Here is a 24137-nt window from a genome sequence, read left to right on the forward strand (position 1 = left end):
GGGTAAACCTTTTAGGATTGAAGTGATGAGAAATGTCTTTACCCAGAGAGTGGTGAATCGGTGAAATCCACGACCACAGCAAGTAGTTGAGGCCAAAGCATTGTGTAATTTCAAGAAGGAATTTGATATAGCTCTTGGGGCTAAAGGGTTATGGGATGAAGGTAGGTTTTGAATTTGATGATCAACCATGATCATAATGAATGGCGGAGAAGGCTCGAAGGGCCGAATGGCCTCCTCCTGGATTTTTTGTAAGTTACAACCAATGCATCCACTATCTCTGCAGTTACTTCTTTTAGGATCCTAGGATGCAAGCCATCAGATCCAGGGGACCTATCCCATTAATTTGTCTAATACTACTTCTCTAGTGATGGTGATGTTCAAACTATCTTCCATCATAAAGACTAATGCAAAATATATTTTCAACTCTGCATTTTCTTGTTCCCATTTCTATCTCCCCAGATTCACTTTCTAAGGGGCATATCTTCATTTGACCTCTCTCTTCCTTTTTATTTATTTAAAGAAGCTCTTATTATTGTTTTTTATATTCCTCGCTAGTTTGCCCTCGTATTTTATTTTCTCCCTCTTTATTTTCTTTTTAGTCGTCCTTTGCTGCATTCTGAATTGATCCCAATCTTCTAGGCTATCACTGATGTTTGCCTCCTTGTATGCTTTTTCTTTCAACTTAATACTCTGCTCAATTTCCTTGGTTAGCCATGGTTGGTTTATCCCTCTCTTAGAATCTTTCTTCCTTATTGGGATATATTTTTGCTGAGAGTCATGAATTACCCCGTTAAATGTCTGCCACTGCTTGTTTACTGACTTTTCTGCTAATCTATCTGCCCAGTCCACTTTAGTTAAATCTATCCTCATTTCATTGTCATTCCCATTATTTCAGTTGAACATTGTTGTTTCTCACATCCAAACTGAATATTAAATTCTGTTATGTTATGATCACTTTTTCCTTGGTGATCTTTTACTGTGAGGTAATTTATCAAACCTGCCTCATTACCCCTTATCTGTTCCAAGATAGCCTGGTCCCTGGTTGGCTCCATGACATATTTCTTAGGAAACTACCCGAATGCACTCTATGAATTTGTTCTCATAGTTACGCTACCCTACCAACTTGATTAACCCAGTCGACATACGGATTGAAGTCACCCATAATTATTGCTCTATTATTTTTACATGCTCCTATTATTTGTTGGTTTATACCCTTTCCTACAATGTAGCTACTGTTTGGGATCTATACATTTCTGACTGCACTGGCACAGTAGGACACCACGGTGTCACAGTGGTTAGCACTATTGCCTCACAGCGTCAGGGACCGGGTTCAATTTGACCTTGGCTGACTGTGTGGAGTTTGCATGTTCTCCATGTTTTTCCTCCGGGCGCTCAGGTTTCCTCCCACAGTCCAAAGATGTGCAGACTAGGTGGATTGGCCATGCTAAAATTTGCCCTAGTGTCCAATGTGAGGTTATGGGGATATGGCAGGTAAGTGAGCTTAGGTGTAGTGCTCTTTCAAAAGGTCGGTGCAGACTCGATGGGTCGAATGGCCTCTATCTGCAGTGTAGGGATTCTATTTCTATGTCCTACCAATGTTTTTTTTCCCTTTGCTGTTTTTTACCCCCACCTAAATTAATTCTAAGTAATCCGAGTCCAGATCACCTTTCACAGCTTTCCCCATTTAATCTTATTATGAGTGTTACCCCACCATCTTTTCCTTAGCTTCTGTTCTCTCGAAAGATCAAACTATGTCACGATAATGGCTCTGAGATCATATCTGTTTATCTCAATTTGTGCCGCAAGGTCGTTTCCCTTATTCTGAATGCTTCATGCATTAAGATACAAAGCCTTTAGGCTCGACTTTTTGCTATTTTCAATCATCCTAACTTTTCTTTGCAATGTGGCTCTACTTGCCTCTTGCCCCTAATTACCCTGTCTATCGATGTTGTATTTTACTGTTCTTTCTTTTATTACTGCCCATTTTTCTCTTTCCCTTGTCACCCTGCTTAGGTTGCCACTCCCCTGCCATTCTAGTTTAAACCCTTCCCAACCACATGAGCAAACACTCACCCAAGGTCATCACTCCCAGTCCTGCCCAGGTGTAACCCTTCCACCTTAAACTTGTCCCATCTCCCCCAGAAGCCATTCCAATGTCCCAGGAATCTGAAACCCTGCACCTTGCACCATCTTTCCAGTCACGTATTCATCTAATATATCCTGGTATTTCTACTCAGACTAGCATGTTGACACTGGCGGTAATCCTGAGATCACTACCTTTGACGTCCTACTTTTCAGCTTACTTCCTGACTCCCTATATTCTGCTTTTAGGACCTCATCCCTTTTTTTTAACCTATGTCATTCGGACCAATGTGTACCACGACCACTGGCTGTTAACCCCACCCCCCCTGTTCCCTCCAGAATGTCCTGCAGCCACTCTGAGACATCCTTGACCCTATCACCAGGGAAGCAACATACCATCTTGGAGTCTTGTTTGTGGCCACAGAAACACCTATCTACTCCCCTTACAACTATTGGATTCCCACACTTTTTACTCCTTCCTTCAATAATGCAGAGCCAATCATGGTGCAACAAATTTGGTTGTTGCTGCTTTCCCCTGAGAGACCATTCCTCTCAACAGTATCCAAAGCAATATATCTGTTTTGCAGGGTAATAACCACAGGAGATTCCTGCACTGCCTGCTTAGTCCTCTTGCACTGCCTGGTGGTCACCCATTCCCTTATTGCCTGTGGAGTCTGGGGTGTGACCAACTCTCTGTACATGTTATTGGTAATATCCCGCACGGGACCTATTGAGTGGAAATGCTTGTGCTCCTTGCGGTGTACAATCTCTCCCCCCCCCCCCCCCCCAACCCCCCCCACCCCCCCCCACCCCCACTCCCCTAGAGGTGGGGTAGCCCAATTACCCAACATATATAAGGTTGACCAGTAAGGCACTGACCAGAGAGGAACTCGGTACAGGTCAACCTGGAAATGTACATATCTCGGGCGAAATTCTCCTACACGCCCCGCCACATTTCTGCCCCGACCGGCCGGCGGGAGTCTCCGTAACACTGGCCGCTCAATGGGGTTTCCCATTGTGGGGCAGCCCCACGCCGTCGGGAAACCCCCGGACGCCGGCAAAACGGAGACTCCCGCCGGCGGAGAATGACGCCCCTCGTTTGTAAATAAAACTTTATTCTTATTTTTACTTGGTGCGGACTCTCCATCTCCTTATTAAACTATCCATGATACATGACCTGCCATTATTGATAAAGTACTAGAGTTAACTAGTGTAGAAACTGTATTAAAGCAGTGCAATGTGAGGAGCTCGATAGTTCCTCAAAAATAATGTTTAAATCTGATGCCTATTTTCTTTTGTTTGTGCTGATTTTAGTGAGGAATCCATGTGGCAGGAATAATGGTGCCTGCGATCACATCTGCATTCTCAGCCATGCAACAGACAATGATGGACTAGGCTTCCGATGTAGGTGCAGGCTGGGTTTCGATCTTCACCATGATGGGAAACATTGCTATGGTATGAGAATGGCCCCAAAATTCTTTAACTTTCTTAAGATGTGTAAGGATTATCTATAGAGATTTCCATTGAGGTACTCTACAACCTAATTTCATTGCTTATTCACATGTACCTTCAATAAACGCCTAGTACTTTTGCAGTTTAAGATGAACTCAACAGTTAAATTACAGGAAATTTCACAGCCTGAACAAGCAGAACATAAAGTGACTCTGCCACATAGAGAAATGAAATAGCGAAAGAACTGTGCAGCAAGAACAGAAAGAATAAACTTCCACAAGCTCAGGAAGTCTCAAAGTGCGTTAGAGCCAAGAAAGTACTGTTTGACTTCTAGACACCGTAACAGTATGATGAAATGGAGCAGCCAATTTGTAAACAACAGGGCATTAAATGGTCAAATGAAGCTGCTTTAGTGTTTGTTTGGGTGATAAATGTTTACTAGGACATTGGGAGAACTTCCCTGTGCTTCTTTGAATTGTGCCACGGGATATTTTATCCCTGAGCGAGAGGACAGGAAGTGCCTCGTTTGAACTTGTTGGGCTAGATTTTTGTGCTCAAGTTTCTGGAGTGGGATGAATGGGTTTTGATTAATTTAAAATTGGGTCATAGTTAGTGTCAGAGTTTCAATAATTTTTTTAAAGTGTAGGTTTTACTGGATTATTTCTCCCATCGTGCAATTAAATGATTTCTATCGTCATTCGTATAAAAATGTAAAGACAGAATATTCGGACCAATTAGTGCTCCCACATTTCCCAGCAGGAAAGCCAAACTTGGGAAATGTAGATCTGAGATAAGGCTGAATAACTGTACTCCAAATATCTGACCTCGCCTTTTAAATGTAGCTTTCCACTGATCAATACATGTACCCAATGGTTTAAATGCTAAATGATGCTTCCCATCGTCATTGTCCCTCTCTTCCATATTTTCCTTCTTTTCATTTACTCCTGCTGTTTACTTCTCTCTTTTAAAAAATAATAATAATCTTTATAATAATCTTTATTGTCACAAGTAGGCTTAGATTAACACTACAGTGAAGTTACTGTGAAAAGCCCCTAGTCGTCACATTCCGGCGCCTGTTCGGGTACACAGAGGGGGAATTCAGAATGCCCAATTCACCTAACTTCTCTCTCTCTCATGCACACACACCAATCACCTTCCCTGTCTCTTTTCCATCTTCCTTTTCAACTGCCTTTCTGTCCTTGCTCTCTCCCTCTCTCCTCTGCCTCTTGCCTCCATTCTCTCCCTTCTTCCTCTTCCCATCTCTCTCCTCCATTCCTCCACTGTAGTCCAATTATGCTGATGCCCTGTAATCCTGCTGGATGTGAATGTTGTATTTAGTTTTGACTCACTGGGTGTGTTAAAACAAAGAACGTTTGAACACAATTGTTCTCTCTTCTGCAGCTGTGACCCAGTTCTTACTATTTTCATCCCAGCTGGCTGTGCGTGGAATCCCTTTCAACATCTCCAGTCAGAAAGATATCATCCTGCCTGTGACAGCAAGCCCTTCTTACTTTATAGGAATTGATTTTGATGCAACACAGCAGAAAATATTTTTCTCTGATACAAGAACGGACCTGATTTATCAACAGAAAATTGATGGAACAGGTAATAAATAACCAAATCGATGTAAATAATCAGCTTTTCAGATCCTTTTCATTTCTTCAATGGAAAGATTGTAGGTTTTGCATCTTAAACAAAATATGGAAACCTCTTTGCCCTTTAGCATTTATTAAAAAAAGTCAGCATTTTAAAAGCTTGTTTTGCAAGTATTCAATTTTGACTTGTGTTCCATTGGTAATTAGATTATTATTTATTCTACTAAGTATGGAGACAACCTCATTGTTTCCTTGCTATCCTCAGTTAAATTCACTGTCATAGCTGAAAGTGAAATCCCTTCCATTTTAAAGAGATAAATCTGCTAGTTTCACTAACAAAGGATTACAAATTTATTTTAGTTTCATCAATTTGCTTATACTTTAATTAGGACTGAGATTAGGCTCTGCTTAATTTGAGACTTTGAGCTATGGTTGCCCCCAAACAACATTTCTTTTCAGGAAAGTAGGTGCTAAAATGGCCATTGGGAATGGAGACTGGATGGTGGACTCTTCGGTATTCCATCTTGCTCACTGTCTCTCGCTCCCACTTTCATTCCTGCATTCTCTTGTTACAACCCAGCTAAGAGCTTGCAAACAGGACTCTGTGTCTACCGGTGAGAAAATTTGTGAATTAAATTAATAATGCTCAGTTTTCTGAAATAAACACAGAAAATGCTGGATAACGTCTGGCAGCATCTGTGGAGAGAGAAACAAAGTTGACAGGCATGATCGGACGGCCTTGCAGCCCCCAACTCGGTGACACGACAAGGCCATTAAACCTTACGAGAGGCCTCTCGCGAGATTTGCGAGGCTCGTAACGCACGTGAGATCTAACGAGAAATCGCGAGACGTCACAATCTGGATCTCGCCCTCGCTGCGAACCCTGCCTTGAGGAGGTGGGATGATGGGAGTACTCGAGGAACGAGGTAAGTGTGACCTTGGCGGGGCATTCTTGACAGAGGCCAAAAAGAAGAGTCCCGCCTGATGGCGGGGTCGTTCTCGGTGCTGCAGACACCGAGAAACACCCTGCTATATGCGCCCAAAATGGGACTCTGTTTTTTAGGTGTTAAATCACGCCCAATGTTTTAAGTCTATTGACCCTTCTACAGAATGGACTCAAAATGTTAACAATGTTTCTCTTGCCACAGATGCTGCCAGACCTGCTGTGTTAATCCAGCATTTTCTATTTTTATTTCATATTTCCAGAATCCACAGAATTTTGTTTTTATTTATGCTTAGTTTTCTGTCTGATATGTAGACCGGGAAATCCTTGTTGCCAATAGAGTGGATGGAGTGGAAGATCTGGCTTTTGATTGGATTTCGAGGAATCTTTACTGGACTGATGCACGCTACAGCAGCATTTCTGTTCTGCGGTTAGCTGATAAATCCAGAAGAGCAATTGTTGAGAACTTGAACAATCCTAGATCTATTGTTGTGCATCCATTAATGGGGTAAATAAAAATTTCAGTATTCACAGTTTTCTCCCTGCTAAATATCACGGACAGAATTTTGAGTAATATTCATCGATGTAGTTGGAATTTCACTACGCTAAGATCCACAAATGTTGGATTTACCACGTTAACATTTACTTACAGGTATATCTTCTGGACAGACTGGTACAGACCGGCAAAGATCATGAGAGCATGGGGTGATGGGTCAAATACAATGGCAATAGTCAATACAACGCTCGGTTGGCCAAATGGCCTTGCCATTGACTGGAGGTGAGCCAAGCTGATAATTCAAAAGGCTAATTCTGCAACTGTCATGTGTTGAATGTATTTCACCTAATGCATGAGCTGTCTGTACTGTCTGTATAATGATGTGACCTGTGACCTGGAAGTGATGATAAGGGCTACTTCCAGGTACTGTACTGGAACCCCGGTGGGCTCTGCCCCTGGCTCCGCCCATACTGGGGCCATATATAGTCCGGCCACCTGTGGGTGGCACTCATTTGTACAGCCGACTCTGGCAGGCGAGTTCATGAATATTAAAGCCTAATGTTCGCTCGTTCTCACGGTCTCACAGTGAATTGACGGTATAACATATCAGGGTCTGGTTTAGCACAGTGGGCTAAATAGCTGGCTTGCAATGCAGAACAATGCCAGCAGCACGGGTTCAATACCCATACCGGCCTCCCGAACAGGCGCCGGAATGTGGCGACTAGGGGCTTTTCACAGTAACTTCATTGAAGCCTACTTGTGCCAATAAGTGATTATTATTATTATATTCAGGAGGGTATGTTTTCCTCCATTTGCTAATGGTCAAGTAATAATCAGTCTGCATATCAAGCAGCTTTTGAATTTGTGCTGACCTTTTGCTGGCTTTGAAAATGAATATGAACATTGACATGAAAATAAATTAGCATTGTTTCTTTGATTGGACATTGGGCACGATCTACCGGCCGCACCGCATCCATGTTTGGGTGATCAGGGGTTGGCGCCGCCGGTAGATGCCGGGAGAGGCCTCTTCCGGGATCCACCAGGCTCATCGTGCCTCGCATGATCGAACGGGATCTCACAAGATGCTGTGATCTGAATCCCATCCATACGAGTGAATTGCTAGTTTACTGGTATTATCACTATGCCAACATCACCCTATAGTTGTCCGTAGCCCTGGTTCATGTGCACTTATATTTGTTTGAAACAGTCAGCAGTTGAGTAGATTATCGTAATGCTGAATACATTTTTAAAATCTCTGTGTGTGTATTTTGCATTCAGCGCATCATTTCACGCAATTATCTAGCCTCCATTTGAACTGAACCAAAGATTTCTGCTTTTCTAGTTCTCTTCGTCTGTACTGGGTGGATGCCTTTTTTGATAAAATTGAGCACTGTTCCTTCAGTGGTACTGACAGACAGACACTCAATCAAATTAGCCAAATGTCACATCCTTTTGGTCTTACAGTGTTTGGTGGTAAGTCACAATCCTACAAAATATTAAAGTCATGAGACTTACTGTAAAAAACAATGAAAGCGCATTGTAAAATTTCATGATATTTAGTTCTGCTCATTTTGTTACACAGAACAAAACTACATTAGCTAGCTTGGTCTTGACCTAAGTCTTGACTTGGTCTGGACCCTGACTATATAAGAAATCTAGGTACGACCTCCGCAAAACCATCAGGGATGCTAAGAGACAATATCAGACTAAGCTAGAGATACAGACTAATGACACGGACTCTCATCGGTTGTGGCAAGGCTTAAATAATATAACAGGCTACAGAACAAACCCGAGTACAATCTCTGGCAACAAAGCACCCTCCCCGATGAACTCAATGCATTCTATGCTCATTTCTAGCAGGAAATCAATAAACCATTGTCAACTGTCCCAGCAGCCTCGGACACACCCATACCTGTCGTCACAGCCTCCGAAGTCAGATCGACCTTCTTGAAAGTGAACCCTCGGAAAGCAATGGGTCCTGACGGAGTTCCTGATCATGCACTCAAATCCTGCATGGACCAACTGGCGGGTGTGTTTGCGGACATCTTCAACCTCTCCCTTCACCATTCCAAGGTTCCCACCTGCTTCAAGAAGACCACCATCACACTGCCAAAGAAGAATCAGGCAACGTGCCTTAATGACTACCATCAGGTGGCCTTTACATCTGTCAGTATGAAGTGCTTCGGGAGGTTGGTCATGTGAGACATCAACTGCATACTCCCAGAATGCCTTGATCCACTGCAATTCGCATACCACCACAACCAATCTTTTTTTTATTTGTTCATGGGACATGGACGTCACAGGCTGTGCCAGCATTTATTGCCCTCTATTCCTCCGCATTGCCCAACCCTAATTGCCCTTGAGGGGGCAGTTAAGAGTCAGCCACATTACTGTGGATCCTTCCAGGCCAGACCAGGTAAGGATGACAGATTCCCTTCCCTAAAGGACATTAGCGAACCAGATGGGTTTAAATGACAATTGACAATGGTTTCATGGTTGTAGTTAGACTTTTAATTCAAGATTTTTATTGAACTCAAATTTCACCAACTGCAGTGGCGGGATTTGAACTTGGGTCTCTGGTTTACTAGTCCAGTGACAATACCACTATGCCATCACCTCCCCTGTCCACTTCAGATGATATCTCCCAGGCCCTACACTCATCCCTAGAGCATCTCGACAACAAGGATTCCTACTTCACACTCCTATTCATTGACTACAGCTCTGCCTTCAACACCATAATCACAGCCAAGCTCACATCAAAACTCCAAAACCTAGGACTTGGCTCCTCCCCTTGCAATTGGATCCTCAACTTCCTGACCCATAGACCACAATCAGTAAGGCTAAACAACAACACCTCCTCCACGATAGTCCTCAAACCGGGGCCCCGCAGGGCTGTGCACTTAGCCTGCCTACTATATTCCTTATATATACACGACTGTCTGGCAAAATTTGGCTCCAGCTTCATCTACAAGTTTGCTGATGACATGACCATAGTGGGTTGGATCTCAAACAACATTGAGTCAGAATACAGGAGGGAGATAGAGAATCCAGTGGCATGGTGCAATGACAACAATCTCTCCTTCAACGTCAGCAAGACCAAAAAGCTGGTCATTGACTTCAGGAAGCGAAGTGTTGTACACAACCTTGTCTGCATCAATGGTGCCGAGTTGGAGATGGTTAACAGCTTCAAATTCTTAGGTGTGCACATCACCAACAATCTGTCCTGGTCACCCACGTCGACGCTACAACCAAGAAAGCACAAAAGCGCCTATAGGTCCTCAGGAAACAAAGGAAATTCAGCATGTCCGCATTGACTCTTACAATTTTTTACAGATACACCATAGAAAGCATCCTATCCGGCTGTATCACACCTTGGTATGGCAACTGCTCGGCCCAAGACCGTAAGAAATTAGAGCGTCGTGAACACAGCCCAGTCCATCAAGCGAACCTGCCTCCCATCCACTGACTCTGTCTGCACCTCCCGCTGCATTTGGGCAGCACGGTAGCATTGTGGATAGCACAATTGCTTCACAGCTCCAGGGTCCCAGGTTTGATTCTGGCTTGGGTCACTGTCTGTGCGGAGTCTGCACATCCTCCCCGTGTGTGCGTGGGTTTCCTCCGGGTGCTCCGGTTTCCTCCCACAGTCCAAAGATGTGTAGGTTAGGTGGATTGGCCATGATAAATTGCCATTAGTGTCCAAAATTGCCCTTAGTGTTGCCTGAGGTTACTGGGTTATGGGGATAGGGTAGAGGTGTTGACTTTGGGTGGGGTGCTCTTTCCAAGAGCCGGTGCAGACTCGATGGGCCGAATGGCCTCCTTTTGCACTGTAAATTCTATGATAATCTATTACGAAAGTGGGCAGCATAATCAAAGACCCCTCCCGCCCAGGTTATTCTCTCTTCAAACCTCTTCCATCGGGCAGAAGATACAAAAAGTCTGAGAACATGCACTAACAGATTCAAAAACTGCCTCTTCCTCGCTGTCACCAGACTTCTGAATTATGCTTATGGACTGAACGGATCTCTCCACGCATCTTCTCTACTGTGTAGCACTACACTCCGTACGTTTCACCCGATGTCTAGGTGAATGTATATACATTGTGTATTTATCATATGTCCTATGTTTTTCATATATGGAATGATCTGCCTGGACTGTACGCAGAACAATAGTTTTCACTGTACCTCAGGCACGTGACAATAAATCTAAATCTAAATCTTAAATAGTTTCTTGATTGTCTTTTCTCTGTAGATTATGCATACTTTACTGATTGGAGGCTGAGTGGAATTGTCCGTGTGAGGAAAATAGATGGTGGTGGGATGTCTATTATCAGAAGAGGCATCAACAATATTATGCATGTAAAATCATTTGATGCGTCTGTCCAGACTGGTATGTATAAATAATCAAATTACGTATATTTTAACTATCTACGAAATCTGTTGAACTCACAAATTCAATGTGGATTTATGGACAAAGGAATCTTTTCCAAAACACACGCTAACATTTTGAGGATCCTGTTTACCAGCGCCTTTGTGTTGGGGCATGATCTCCATTTGGCCAAGCTCAAAGGTGTCGCGTCCATCCCAACCTTTACCTCGTAGTCTTTTCCATAATGAAGCTAAATGAACAGCAGCAGCGACAGTCGTACAGCTGAATAGGGAGCCACCTGGCCCCCAGATTGGAAATAATTGATCTCCAATTGGATTAATCACTTTGTTCTGGATAAAGACTGAGACCTTTCAAAGACCTAAACAAAACACTGCCACATCTCAGCTGAAAGAAGTTCCATTCAGCCTTTAGAATGGCCTTCTGGGTAGAATTCTTGACGTACCCTAGAAAAAGGAGCCGAGACAATTCTTCTTTGACAAAGGAGGTGTGAAGTATACCTTTACTTATGCTACCAGAAAATGGCAAATTGGAAAAAGGTAGAATCCTGGTAACACTGAACTCTGCCCCAAATTTGGCTATGTCAGTTTGTTGCATTCTTAGGCGGGATTCTCCGACCCCCCCCGCCGGGTCAGAGAATCACCGGGCGGCGGGGTGAATCCCGCCCCCGCCGGCTGCCGAATTCTCCGGCGCCGGGGATTTGGCGGAGGCGGGAATCGCGCCGCACCGGTCGGTGGTTGCTGGCAGCACACCCCCTGGCGATTCTCTGGCCCGCGATGGGCCGAGTGGCCCCCCGTTTTTTGCCAGTCCCGCCGACGTAAATTAGAGTAGGTCCTTACCGGTGGACTTGGCGGCGCGGGCGGCCTCTGGGGTTCTCGGGGGGGGTGCGGGGGGATCTGGCCCCGGGAGGTGCTCCCACGGTGGCCTGGCCCACAATCGGGGCCCACCGATCCGCGGGCGGGCCTGTGCCGTGCGGGCACTCTATTCCTCCGCATCGGCCGCTGTTGTCCTCCACCATGGCCGATGCGGAGACGAAACCTCCCGCGCATGCACTGGGATGACGCCAGCACACGATGGCACTCCCGTGCATGTGCCAACTCACGCTGGCCGGCGGAGGCCCTTCGGCGTCGGTTGGCGTGGCGCCAAGCGCCTTCCCCGCCGGCCGGCGCAGTGCAAACCACTCTGGTGCCGGCCTAGCCCCTGAAGGTGCGGAGGATTCCGCACCGTTGGGGCGGCCCGATGCTGGAATGGTTCACGCCACTCCTTCCCACCGGAGTTGCCCGCCCCGCCGATTACAGCAGAATCCCGCCTCTTGTCTCTGAGTCAGAAAGTTGCTGGTTCAAGTCCCACTGCAGGGGTGGGATTCTCCGACCCCCCGCCGGGTCGGAGAATCGCCAGGGGCTGGCGTGAATCCCGCCCCCGCCGGTTGCCGAATTCTCCGGCACCGGATATTCGGCGGGGGTGGGAATCACGCCGCGCCAGTTGCCGGGCCCCCCCCCCCGGCGATTCTCCGGCCCGTGATGGGCCGAAGTCCCGCTGCTGGAATGCCTGTCCCGCTGGCGAGGATCAAACCACCTCTCTTACTGGCGGCGTGGGCGGGCTCCGGGGTCCTGGGAAGGGCAGGGCGATCTGGCCCCGGGGGGTGTCCCCACGGTGGCCTGGCCCACGATCGGGGCCCACCGATCCGGGGCGGGCCTGTGCTGTGGGGGCACTCTTTTCCTTCCGCCTTCGCCATGGTCTCCACCATGGCGGAGGCGGAAGAGACCCCCTCCACTGCGCATGCGCGGGGATGCAGTGAGCAGCTGCTGATGCTCCCGCGCATGCGCCGCACGGCAAAGTCATTTCTGCGCCAGCTGGCGGGGCACCAAAGGCCTTTCCCACCAGCTGGCGGGGCGGAAATCAGTCCGGCGCGGGCCTAGCCCCTCAAGGTGAGGGCTCGGCCCCTCAAGATGCGGAGAATTCCGCACCTTTGGGGCGGCACGATGCCGGACTGATTCGCGCCGTTTTTGGCGCCGGTCAGCGGACATCGCGCCGATTGCGGAGAATCCCGCCCCAGGACTTTAACACAAGTGAAGGCTGGCACTCTAGTGCAGCACTATGGGGGTGCTCCACTGACAAAGATGCTGGGCGGGATTCTCCATTCCGCCAACCCCGTCTACCGGCACGGCGCACCCCGCAAGCAGCAGGATTCTCCATTCACACAACCAGCCAATGGGGTTTCCCATTGTGGCCACCCACGCCGTCGGGAAACGCACTGGCGTAAGTGTGCTGCCGGTGAAGCAGAGAATCCAGCCGATGGAGAATCACGCACGCTGTCTTTGGGGTGAGATATGAAACTGAGGCCCTTGCTGCTCTCACAGGTTGATATAAAAATCCTGGTTCAATCTAAAAATCACCTATTTCATAGATGAGCAAGCGAGTTATTCCTTGTACCCTGGCCTCAATGAGCATCATAAAAATGGAATATCGGTTTGTAGAAGCTTGTTATCTGAAAATTGGCTTTTCTACATTACAACAATGGCTTTATTACAAAAGTGCTTAATTGACTGGAAAACACTTTGGTATGTAAGTTGTGAAAGGTGCCATAAAAATGCAAATCTTCCATTTTTTGTCTTTTCAATCTGCTGTCTGAAGGCTGAATAGAGAGGAAAGCAATCCCATTACATTTCGCAGAATCACAGAAAAATACAATGCAGAAAAGGCCATTCGGCCCATCATGTCTGCACCACCACCTGATCTGCCAATCCTAATCCTATTTGCCAGGCCCATAGCCTCGAATGTTAAGATGTGCTAAATGCTCATCCAGGTACTTTTTAAAGGATGTGAGGCAACCCGCCTCTTCCACCTACCCAGGCAGTGCGTTCCAGACAGTCACCACCCTCTGGGTAAAAAGGTATTTCCTCAAATCCCTCCTGCACGGTAGCACCATGGTTAGCACTGTTGCTTAACAGCGCCAGAGTTCCAGATTCGATTCCCGGCTTGGGTCACTGTCTGTCCAGAATCTGCACGTTCTCCCTGTCTCTGCGTGGGTTTCCTCTGGGCGCTCCGGTTTCCTCCCACAAGTCCCGAAAGACGTGCTGTTAGGTAATTTCGACATTCTGAATTCTCCCTCTGTGTATCCGAACAGGCACCGGAATGTGGCGACTAGGGGCTTTTCGCAGTAACATCATTGCAGTGTTAATGTAAGCTTACTTGTGACAATAAAGATTATTAATTTAACCTCCCGCCCCTCACCTTGAACTTGTGTCCCCTCGTTAACCCATCCATCAACTAAAGGGAACAGCTGTTCCCTATCCCCCTGTCCATGCCCCTCAAAATCTTGTACACCTCGATCAGGTCACCCCTCAGTCTTCTCTGCTCCAGCAAAAACAACCCTCAAGCCGATACAACCTCTCTTCATAAATAAAATGTTCCATCCCAGGCAACATCCTGGGATGAAACGCTTCTGCACCCGTTCCAGTGTAATCACACCCTTCCGATAATGTGGCGACCAGAAGTGCACACAGTACTCCAGCTGTGGCCTCACCAATGTTATACATAACTCCAATATGATTTCCATACTTTGTAATCTAGTGAAGAATTTATTATAAGTGAAAAATGCCAATTTTTGGAGGAATTTTATTCCCAATATTATTAGTAACTTCGGTCTGACTTAAGACTGGGAAACTTTTACTTTAATGAATTCTCATGTTCAAGTCTTAGGATCTTCTACAGATATCTAACAGAAACTTTGCTGTTTTTGCAATATAGGATCCAATAACTGTAACAGACCAGCAAACCCCAATGGAGACTGCAGTCATTTTTGCTTCCCGACACCCAATTCTCAGAGAGTCTGTGGTTGTCCCTACGGAATGAAACTTGATCCCAACAACATTAACTGCATTGAAGATCCATCAAGTGAACCACCCACACAACAATGCGCCTTTTTTTCTTTCACTTGTGCCAATGGGAAATGTGTGTCAAATTACAATCGCTGTGATGGAGTTAATGATTGCCATGATAATAGCGATGAAGCAAACTGTGGAACTTTAAGTACGTACTGTTGAAATTTACATACAATGCAGCCAATGTGTCAGTACAATTGAGGAGTTCAATGCACTCATTTAATTTGTTTAAAAGGTCTTAATTTCTCTTGTTACAGAATATCAAATTTACCTTTCAGCACTTCTAATTAATCCATTCTTGGGCTAAGAAATAAAAGATTATGAAGCGTTACAGAATGAGGTCAATTGTCCTCCGCTTTCAGAATACTTCTCTTTGTCACATTAATTAAATTTCTCATATACCTACTGATTTCAATTCTTTCTGAAATATTACGCTTAATTAATATATCTTGAATGATACTTCACATAAGGTTCTGATTGGCTTGCTAGCAGACTTTGAACCCTAGTAATAATTTGTCACAGTAAAGCCCAGCATAAAATTAGTAGAAATATTAGAATTTTAAATCTACTTTTTCCTAAGGAAATAGAACTGGAAAACATGTTTGTTTTCCAGGAATCAAACAAAGGGCCCAATTTTCATGGAGTTCTGGATTTTCCACTGGCCTTAGCCCTCAATATGGGAGTCACAAGTTGATTCTCTTTTAATCATTCTTGGGATGTAGGCATTGCTGGCTGGGCCAGCATTTATTGTCTATCCTTAATTGCCCTTGAGAAGGCGATGGCGAGCTGCCTCCTTAAACTGCTGAGTTCCATGTGGGGTATGGAGGGAGTCCCAGGATTTTGACCCAGCGACGGTGAAGGAACGGTAATATATTTTCCAAGTCAGGATGGCTGGTTGTGGCTTGGAGGGGAACTTCCAAGTGGTGGTGTTTGATGGAGTAAATCCTCTTGAAGGTGGGCAGACTCTGTTTAATGTGACATGATCTGAAGAATTTTAAATCCCCTGCTCTTTAAACTTGGGGGGAAATGGCTTAAACTGTCAGTGCGAGTTATAAGAAAGCATGCTTGATTGCTTTGTTGACAGGCCATATAATTCAGGTAAGAAAAATAAAATTTGCCATCAGTTTATGCAGTTGCAATGCAGATCTTTGTTCTCATTTCCCAAGGATCATTATTATGTCATTATGAATGCTTAACTGAGTTTCAAAAACTAAATTATCTCATGCAGGTTTTTGAGTTCATGGTCTGAGAGTTTAAAGAGGTTATTAAAGGATTAACTGTCTTTAATGTTGGGTCTCTTTTATTTTTAAATTTAGAGTAGCCAATTATTTTTCTTTTTTTCAATTAAGGGGCAACTTATCATGGCCAATCCACCTAACCAGCACAACTTTAGGTTGTGGGGGTGAAACCCACGCAGACATGGGGAGAATGTGCAAACTAAACACGGACAGTGACCCAGGGCCGGGATTCGAACCTTGGTCCTCAGCTCCGCAGTCCCAGTGCTAACCACTGCGCCACATGCCGCCCTGGGTCTCTTTTGATAAGAGATTGAACACTTGAGATTTGAAACCTTGAATCTGACTTTTTCACTATCAAATGTGTATGAATGAGAGTTGTATTAGAATGGTAGAAGTTTATTTCTTTTCATCTCTAAATGGCCTTCTGAGGTCCACCAATGGTAGATGCTGAGTGAGTGGTTACGGAGGGGCCATAATAGTATGAGGGGCCATGGGGGCATGAGGGCCCATCAGGTATGTAATGGTGGGCATGGGTGGTGGGTGGAATCTGATCTGGCATGGAGAGATATGGGAGTATCAGGTAGCATGGGGGGAGGGTGGGGGTTGAACAGGGGATTTGAGGGATGAGTGTTCTAGGGCCTATCAGCTTCTAAAACAACTGGGACAAGGTCCCAGAGAGCTGCAAAGGACTTTCAAACCAGCCCACCTCAATATTTGCCTGTACTGTTGCCGCCTAGGATTTCATTCCGGGTTGATGTGTTCGACCTGACCCTGCCCCACCTGACCAGAGCGAATGTTGGGTTCAATGAGTTGGGAAATTTCCTGACTCGAGCTATCCACCTCATTTTGTCAAAATCCAGCCCCAAGTGCTTTTTTTTAGATTTATCATCGGTGTCCTGCAAGACGTTTTAACTGGCATCTCTGGTGTGTTGCAAGCAGGCGATTGAATATAGTAAAATCATAAATATATGGATCATTTTGATAACTTTTTGGTGAGAAACTGCCATCATGCAAATGTAACGATTATCAAAAGAGAATAAGAGAGACTAGAATTCGTATAGAACCATTCATGACCGCAGGATGTCCCAAAGCACTTTACAGGCAATTTTTGAAGCACAGGCGCAATTGTAATGTGGGAAATGTGGCAGCGCATTTGTGCTCAGCAGAAGTCACAAACAGCAATATTGTACTGATTTGAATTTTTAGTAATGCTAGCTGAGGGATACATTTTAGCCAGGACGTTGTCGGAATTCCCCTTCAAAATAGGGCCTTTTGTGTCCGCATGAGGGGACTTAAGGTCAATGTCTCATTTGAAAGGCAATACTGCATACTGCACTACAGTGCCAGCTTAAGTTCCTCCAGCAGGACTAGAACCCACAACCTTTTGTCTCAGGTGATAGTACAATCAATTGAACCACAGCTGACACCATAGCTACATAATAAGACTAATATGGAGACAATGGATGAAGGCTTATACTGAAATATAATTATTTTAATAACCATTTTGCAACAATTTCTTTGATAAACTTCTCTATTCTCAATGTAAATGAAAGTGATTTTGACAACAGTGCAATTTTACTGATTTTAGTTAACATTACTTCTGACCTTATCTTGTATGCAATTACATACAGGTTTCAATACAGCAAGATTAATTTCAGGCCCCAAATATTTCTGTCTCAGTTCAAGTTTTGAACTTAGTGCATTCATGAAATGTATTGCTTATGGTCCATAAACCGCAAGGTTAAACATTGTGACCTAAGTGTTGGAACATGGGTCTTATTAACATGTGTAAAGTTTGTTAAATACTTCAATGCATTGTGTGGCATTCATTCAAAGTCAAAATGCATGGTGTATCAATATGTAAAACATGAGAAGCTTTTAATATGTATTTAATAATATGCACTATTAATTTGATCAAAACTAGTATAATTTGCTAAGTTTTCAAACGTTTTTAACTTAAGAAGTTTTTTAAACTTCTGAGACAAACCATCTTAGCGTGTGATAGGTGTTTCCTGCATATATTAATAATCTACCCACTAAGAAATGTATGGACTTGAACCATTTATATGTACCTTTCGTTAAAAAACTTATATTCTTGTCCTGTATTTATCCACCTAGATACCACATGCTCTCCATTTGCCTTTACATGCCCTAATAACCAATGCATTCCAAATTACTGGAAATGTGACGGACAAAATGACTGCTCAGATGGGAGTGATGAAAAGGGATGCCCAACCAACGTACCCAGAATCTGTAGTGAAAACAGTTTTACCTGCATTAATAACTGGTGTATCCCTAAGACATGGGTATGTGACACAGATAATGATTGTGGAGATGGCTCAGATGAGCTTCACTGTGGTAAGTATTACAGTTTATTCTGTGAGATGTATTTTGCAGGTTTTTAAAAAAAAATAATAATCTGGTTTAGTTTTACAACTATTTATTTTAATTCCTGATGGAATTTTAGTTTTCTGACATACATGTGGTAAGATCAGCACAGACATATATCTGAAGAAATTTAGGCCATTGTTTGTATGAAAACTTCCATCAAATGAACAATTAAAGATTTTGGGCATGATCTACCGGCTGTGTCCCGCCAGAATCGGACACGCATCTCGCGGGATTCCCGATGGCTGTTACGCCTCGCGAGAGCTAACCAGATCTTGTGGGATGTCACGATCTGGGTCCCGCCCACAATGGGTGGGATCCAGTCTCCCATGGATAAGTGAGTTCAAAAGCCCCCTTAACCATGCTAATGCCAGATCGAATGGTTACCTGGCATCTACTGGTCTAGCCAAGGAGACCCCCAGCCAGGTGCCGTTCATAAATGGGGACCAGGTGGAACAGCACTTGCGGGTGTCTCGCTGGTAATCGGAGACCCCCGGATGGGCGGCTTCCGGGCAGGGTGGCTCCTTGTCATTGTTAGTGCCATCCGGGCACCTTGTCACTGCCAGCCAGGCACCCTGGTGGTGCCGCCTGGCACCTTGGCAGGGTCACCCCACTGCAAGGTTGCCCAGGTGTCACTGCCAGTTGGCATTTTGCCCCCACTGGTGATCAGGCTCATGGATGCCCTGCCCATGTGAGATGGGGCCCGGGGAGCTCAAGGACCCTCTTATGGGTGAGTTGGGACTTTGGGGAGGTTGGAGAGTCACATTAAGGGGGTCTAGAGATCGGAGCGTAATATAAAAATGGCATCCCAATCTCTAGGAAATGACACTAAGTGCGTCCTCGGGTGGGGGGAGGGCGTTCTCCGCCGGGGCCCAAAATAGCAACAGAGTGCAGCACCGGGAACGACTCCGCTAATCCCGCCCAGGACTGACTCTGATTTTTTTTTTGGTTAGATCACGCCCTTCAAATATTCATTAAATTTTCAACAAAATTAAATGTTTTAATAAATACCTGGGGCGGGATTCTCCCCTACCCGGCGGGGCGGGGGGTTCCGGCGTAATGGAGTGGCGGGAACCACTCCGGCATCAGGCCGCCCAAAGGTGCGGAAGTCTCCACACCTTTTGGGGCCAAGCTCTCACCTTGAGGGGCTAGGCCTGCGCCGGAGTGGTTTGCGCTCCACCGGCTGGCGGGAAAGGCCTTTGGTGCCACGCCAGCCGGGGCTGAAAGGTCTTTGCCGGGCGATGCGGATCGGCGCATGCGCGGGAGCATCAGCGGCTGCTGACGTCATCCCCGCACATGCGCACGGGAGGGAGTCTCTTCCGGCTCTGCCATAGTGAAGACCATGGCGAAGGCGGAAGAAAAAGAGTGCCATCACGGCACAGGCCCACCCGCGGATCGGTGGGCCCCGATCACGGGCCAGGCCACTGTGGGGGCACCCCCGATCGCCCCGCGCTCCCCCCAGGACCCCGGAGCCTGCCCGCGCCACCTTGTCCCGCTGTTCAAAAGGTGCTTTAATCCACGCTGGCGGGACAGGCATTCCAGCAGCGGGACTTCGGCCCATCGCGGGCCGGAGAATCGGCGGGGGTGGGCCCGCCGACCGGCGCGGCGTGATTCCCGCCCCTGCCGAATCTCTGGTGGCGGAGACTTCGGGACACGGCGGGGGCGGGATTTACGCCAGCCCCCGGCAACTCTCCAATCCGGTGTGCGGTCGGAGAATCCCGCCCCTTGTCTTCACTAAGAATTGAGAGTATATATCGCCTCCTCACATATCAGGGTGCCATTTTGACCGGCTACCCCGATCTCTACACCTCCGCTTTCAGGATGCCTCCCTCACCTCCCCAACCTTTTTGTAGCCACTGGAACCTCCTTAACTCTCTTCGAATGGACAAACCCCCTGAGCCCAACCCTTGGCAGTGCCAATGGGCAACATGTCAGTGCCAGTACATGCTGTCACTGCCAAGGTGCCTGAGTGTCAAAGTACTACACTGCCCTGTACCCTGCCCTGTGCCCAACCACCCAAGGGTCGCGAATGACCTGCAAGCTCCCCCCCAGCCCCCTCCAGATGCCATCACTCCTCGTCCACATTTGTGGAAACCTGTGCTAATGACATCCAGTTGAGGTCTTGCAGGCATGGTTGTTGACTCCTTAGCACCGGGTGAAAGCGGTTGACCCGGGTCCCCGCAGCTGTGAGGCAGGAGTGCTAACCACTGTGCTACCGTGCTGCCCAAATGTATGCATGGTGGGAAATACGAGGGATTCAATGGGAATCCCGCTATCGGGTCGGTGTGTGGGGGGGTGTTTTGGAAGGGGTCCCTTTAGGCAGGGGTCCCCCTATTACAGAGGTCCCTCTGCAGAGTCCCGCATTTGGCCATCCACCCATCCCGCAAATCAGCCCCAACACCCCACCACACAGCAAATTGGCCTGACCCTCCCCGCTCTGCATAGCAAATCCCGCCCCCCCCCCCCCCCCCCCCCCCCCCAGCCACACAGCATCCTCGCATGCCCAGATTGCCTAGCTGGTCCCCCACTCCCAAGTAAGGCGTGACCCAACTGACCCCCTTAGGGACCCCTATAATAGGGGAACCCCCCACCCCCCCCAGGAAGCTCTATAATAGGGAGACCCCCCCCACAGGGACTCTGTAATAGGGAGACTCCCCACAGAGACCCCTGTAATAGGGGGACTCCTGCCTAAAAGAACCCCTTCCAGAACACCCCCCCACACACCGACTCCTGCCACACTTACCGCCCCTGCCCAGAAAATGGACCCCTGTCTGGAAGCTAGAGGGCAGTCCAGACAGCGTCAGCAAGAAGCATTATACTGTAATACTTAACTTGCAGTTCCACCTGTCCATTCCATGAAGGAGAGCAACTATGACCTGCATCTGTTTCCCACCAGCATCAAGCCATTCATAGCTTTTGAGTATGGTCTGTGATTGACAGCCTTTACAAACCATCTGCAGCTGTGAAGGCATACGGCATGCTTGCCTTCATTGGCCAGGGCATTGAGTATAAAAAATGGCAAGTCATGTTGCAGCTGTATAGAACCTTAGTTAGGCCACACTTGGAGTATAGTGTTCAATTCTGGTCGCCACACTACCAGAAGGATGTGGAGGCTTTAGAGAGGGTGCAGAAGAGATTTACCAGGATGTTGCCTGGTATGGAGGGCATTAGCTATGAGGAGAGATTGAATAAACTTGGTTTGTTCTCACTGGAACGAAGGAGGTTGAGGGGCGACCTGATGGAGGTCTACAAAATTATGAGGGGCATAGACAGAGTGGATAGTCAGAGATTTTTTCCCAGGGTAGAGGGGTCAATTAGTAGGGGACATAGGTTTAAGGTGCGAGGGGCAAGGTTTAAAAGAGATGTACGAGGCAAGTTTTTTACGCAGAGGGTAGTGTGTGCCTGGAACTCGCTACCGGAGGAGGTGGTGGAAGCAGGGACGATAGTGATGTTTAAGGGGCATCTTGACAAATACATGAATAGGATGGGAATAGAGGGATACGGATCCCGGAAGTGAAGAAGATTTTAGTCTAGACGGGCAGCATGGTCGGCGCTGGCTTGGAGGGCCGAAGAGCCTGTTCCTGTGCTGTACTTTTCTTAATTGTTCGTTCTTTGTGATCCATTCATATCCATTCAAACTTCAGTGGCCTAAGTGGTGAAACCCCAAATGTTTGTAAACATTGGCCACATGTTCACAAACTGATGTAAGTGCATTCCAAGTACTGAGTGCATTTAAATCTCTCAAGCATGTGATTTCATTGTATTTACCTCTCTTTGATGTGTTCAATGTTTACTGTTTAAAATCCCTGCCTTGGTTATCTGCATGTTTGCTTATAATTTAGGCCCTTAAACTTCACCACTGACACCCCATGCCACTTCCATGGCAACTCATCTTGCACCTCCCCATTGCCCCTCATTCTCTCCATGCCAAATCACGACACTTCCATGCCCACTCACCTGATATGTACTTCATACAGAACAAATCCTACAGTAACAATAGCATATGTAGAACTTCTTAAAAAACACCCATTCACAATTTTCTTCAAAACTACTGATGTTACTACAACCTTATAAAAATGTCAATCAACCAGGCTTTTAATGTATCAATAACAGAAGTTATAAGGTTTTGAGACTGATTTAGCTGTTGAAAATAAACATTGAGCCATTGACAAAAGTGATCACAGAATTATGGACTATTATAACATCTTAAAGTGGTCAGTCAGACAGAACGTTCCCTTCTGCCCAGCTGTGTCAATTAAGATAATCATTTTATGGAAATCTAGCTCTCAGTTAAATCTCATTATGCATGTTTTGCTCAGTGTCCAAGCTTCCAAAGAAGATTTTACAGAGTGACTGGTTTCTTTCTATTTTAGTATGACAGACTTGTCTGCTTGCATACTACTTTTTTGACTTGTTGTAACTCCTCTCTTGTACCTGTGACTATGGGTACTCAGGATCTTCTTTCATAGGCTGTTGTAGGTTTTGTGATCTGACATGCAAGGTATGAAATAGCTCATGTACTTGATCAACCAAGACAACTCCTCAACCCGTGCCTCTTTGGGCCAGAAAAGAAAGAAACCTGTCACTCCAGAAATGAGGCAATCTATCAGCCTTTCATCTGATTCTTTGAATTTGCATTTTCTGGTTGCATTTCTCAATCTGGTAAAGAAACAGCCCGCTTGATTGCTCCCCCTTCCAAAAACATTCAACCCTCCACCACTGACAAACAGTGGTAGCCATGTGTACCATCTACAAGATGCACTGCAGTAACTCACCAAGGTTCCTGAGATAACACCTTTCAAACCCACAATCACTACCATCTAGAAGGACAAGAGCAGCAGATACCTGGGAACCCCACCATCTGGAGGTTCCCCTCCAAGTCACTCACCACCCTGACTTGGAAATATATCGCTGCTCCTTCACTGTCGCTGGGGCAAAATCCCTCCCTAACAGCACAGTGGGTGTACGTACACCTCAGGGACTGCAGTGGTTCAAGAAGGCAACTGACTACCACCTTCTGAAGGGCAACTACAGATGGGTAATAAATGCATGGCTAACCAGCGACGCCTACATCCCGTAAATAAATTTTAAAAAGGAAATTGCGAAATTGTCAGGCGAACCTGGAGTCTTTGAAACTCATATTCATGGATCAAATGATTTGACCTTGGCTGGAGATGTGTGCTGAATTTGTAAAAAATATCTGGGTTGTTATTGTAATTTCATTAATCTCCCAACTATTACACATTTTGTCCTTTGTCTCTTCTCACAAAACGATGTAGCTGTCCCTTTATCTTGTCACCAATGCCTTTTAGCAAGCTACTGATTATCAATCTACACTTATGTTTAAACTTCTGAAATGTCATGAACATGCCAATTCATCATGGGCTGAAGCAGTGCATTCATTGCTGCCACAGAGACCATTTCATTTTTACGTGATTCACTCAGTTTCTTTCCCTCTCTGGCAATATTTCACATTGATTTTTCTCAGTCAAATTTAGCATTAAATCTAATTAAAATGCTTGGTGTTTACTCACAGAACCCACTGCCACCATGTTGTGTTTTATTCCCAGAAGTTCAAAATAGGCACATTTCTAAACTCAAAATTCTGGAGCTCCATCAAATATATTTCGAGTAGTTCTCCATGGCTGGTGGACTGATACATTGCTGATCTGAATC

General features: G+C 46.0%; 1 protein-coding gene across 2 annotated transcripts in view; it reads left to right on the top strand.

Moving 5' to 3' along the window:
• Positions 1-24137, top strand: part of LOC140389325 (low-density lipoprotein receptor-related protein 2-like) — a 534533-nt gene that overhangs the window by 224505 nt on the left and 285891 nt on the right. For both annotated transcript variants that reach the window (XM_072473491.1, XM_072473499.1), the window contains exons 15-22: positions 3397-3537; positions 4936-5139; positions 6388-6580; positions 6725-6850; positions 7911-8041; positions 10817-10954; positions 14702-14983; positions 18192-18431. In XM_072473491.1, coding sequence (XP_072329592.1) covers positions 3397-3537; positions 4936-5139; positions 6388-6580; positions 6725-6850; positions 7911-8041; positions 10817-10954; positions 14702-14983; positions 18192-18431 — 1455 coding nt within the window. The remainder of the gene's footprint in view (positions 1-3396; positions 3538-4935; positions 5140-6387; positions 6581-6724; positions 6851-7910; positions 8042-10816; positions 10955-14701; positions 14984-18191; positions 18432-24137) is intronic.

The sequence above is a fragment of the Scyliorhinus torazame genome, chromosome 2, assembly GCF_047496885.1.
Source record: "Scyliorhinus torazame isolate Kashiwa2021f chromosome 2, sScyTor2.1, whole genome shotgun sequence".
Lineage (NCBI taxonomy): Eukaryota > Metazoa > Chordata > Chondrichthyes > Carcharhiniformes > Scyliorhinidae > Scyliorhinus > Scyliorhinus torazame.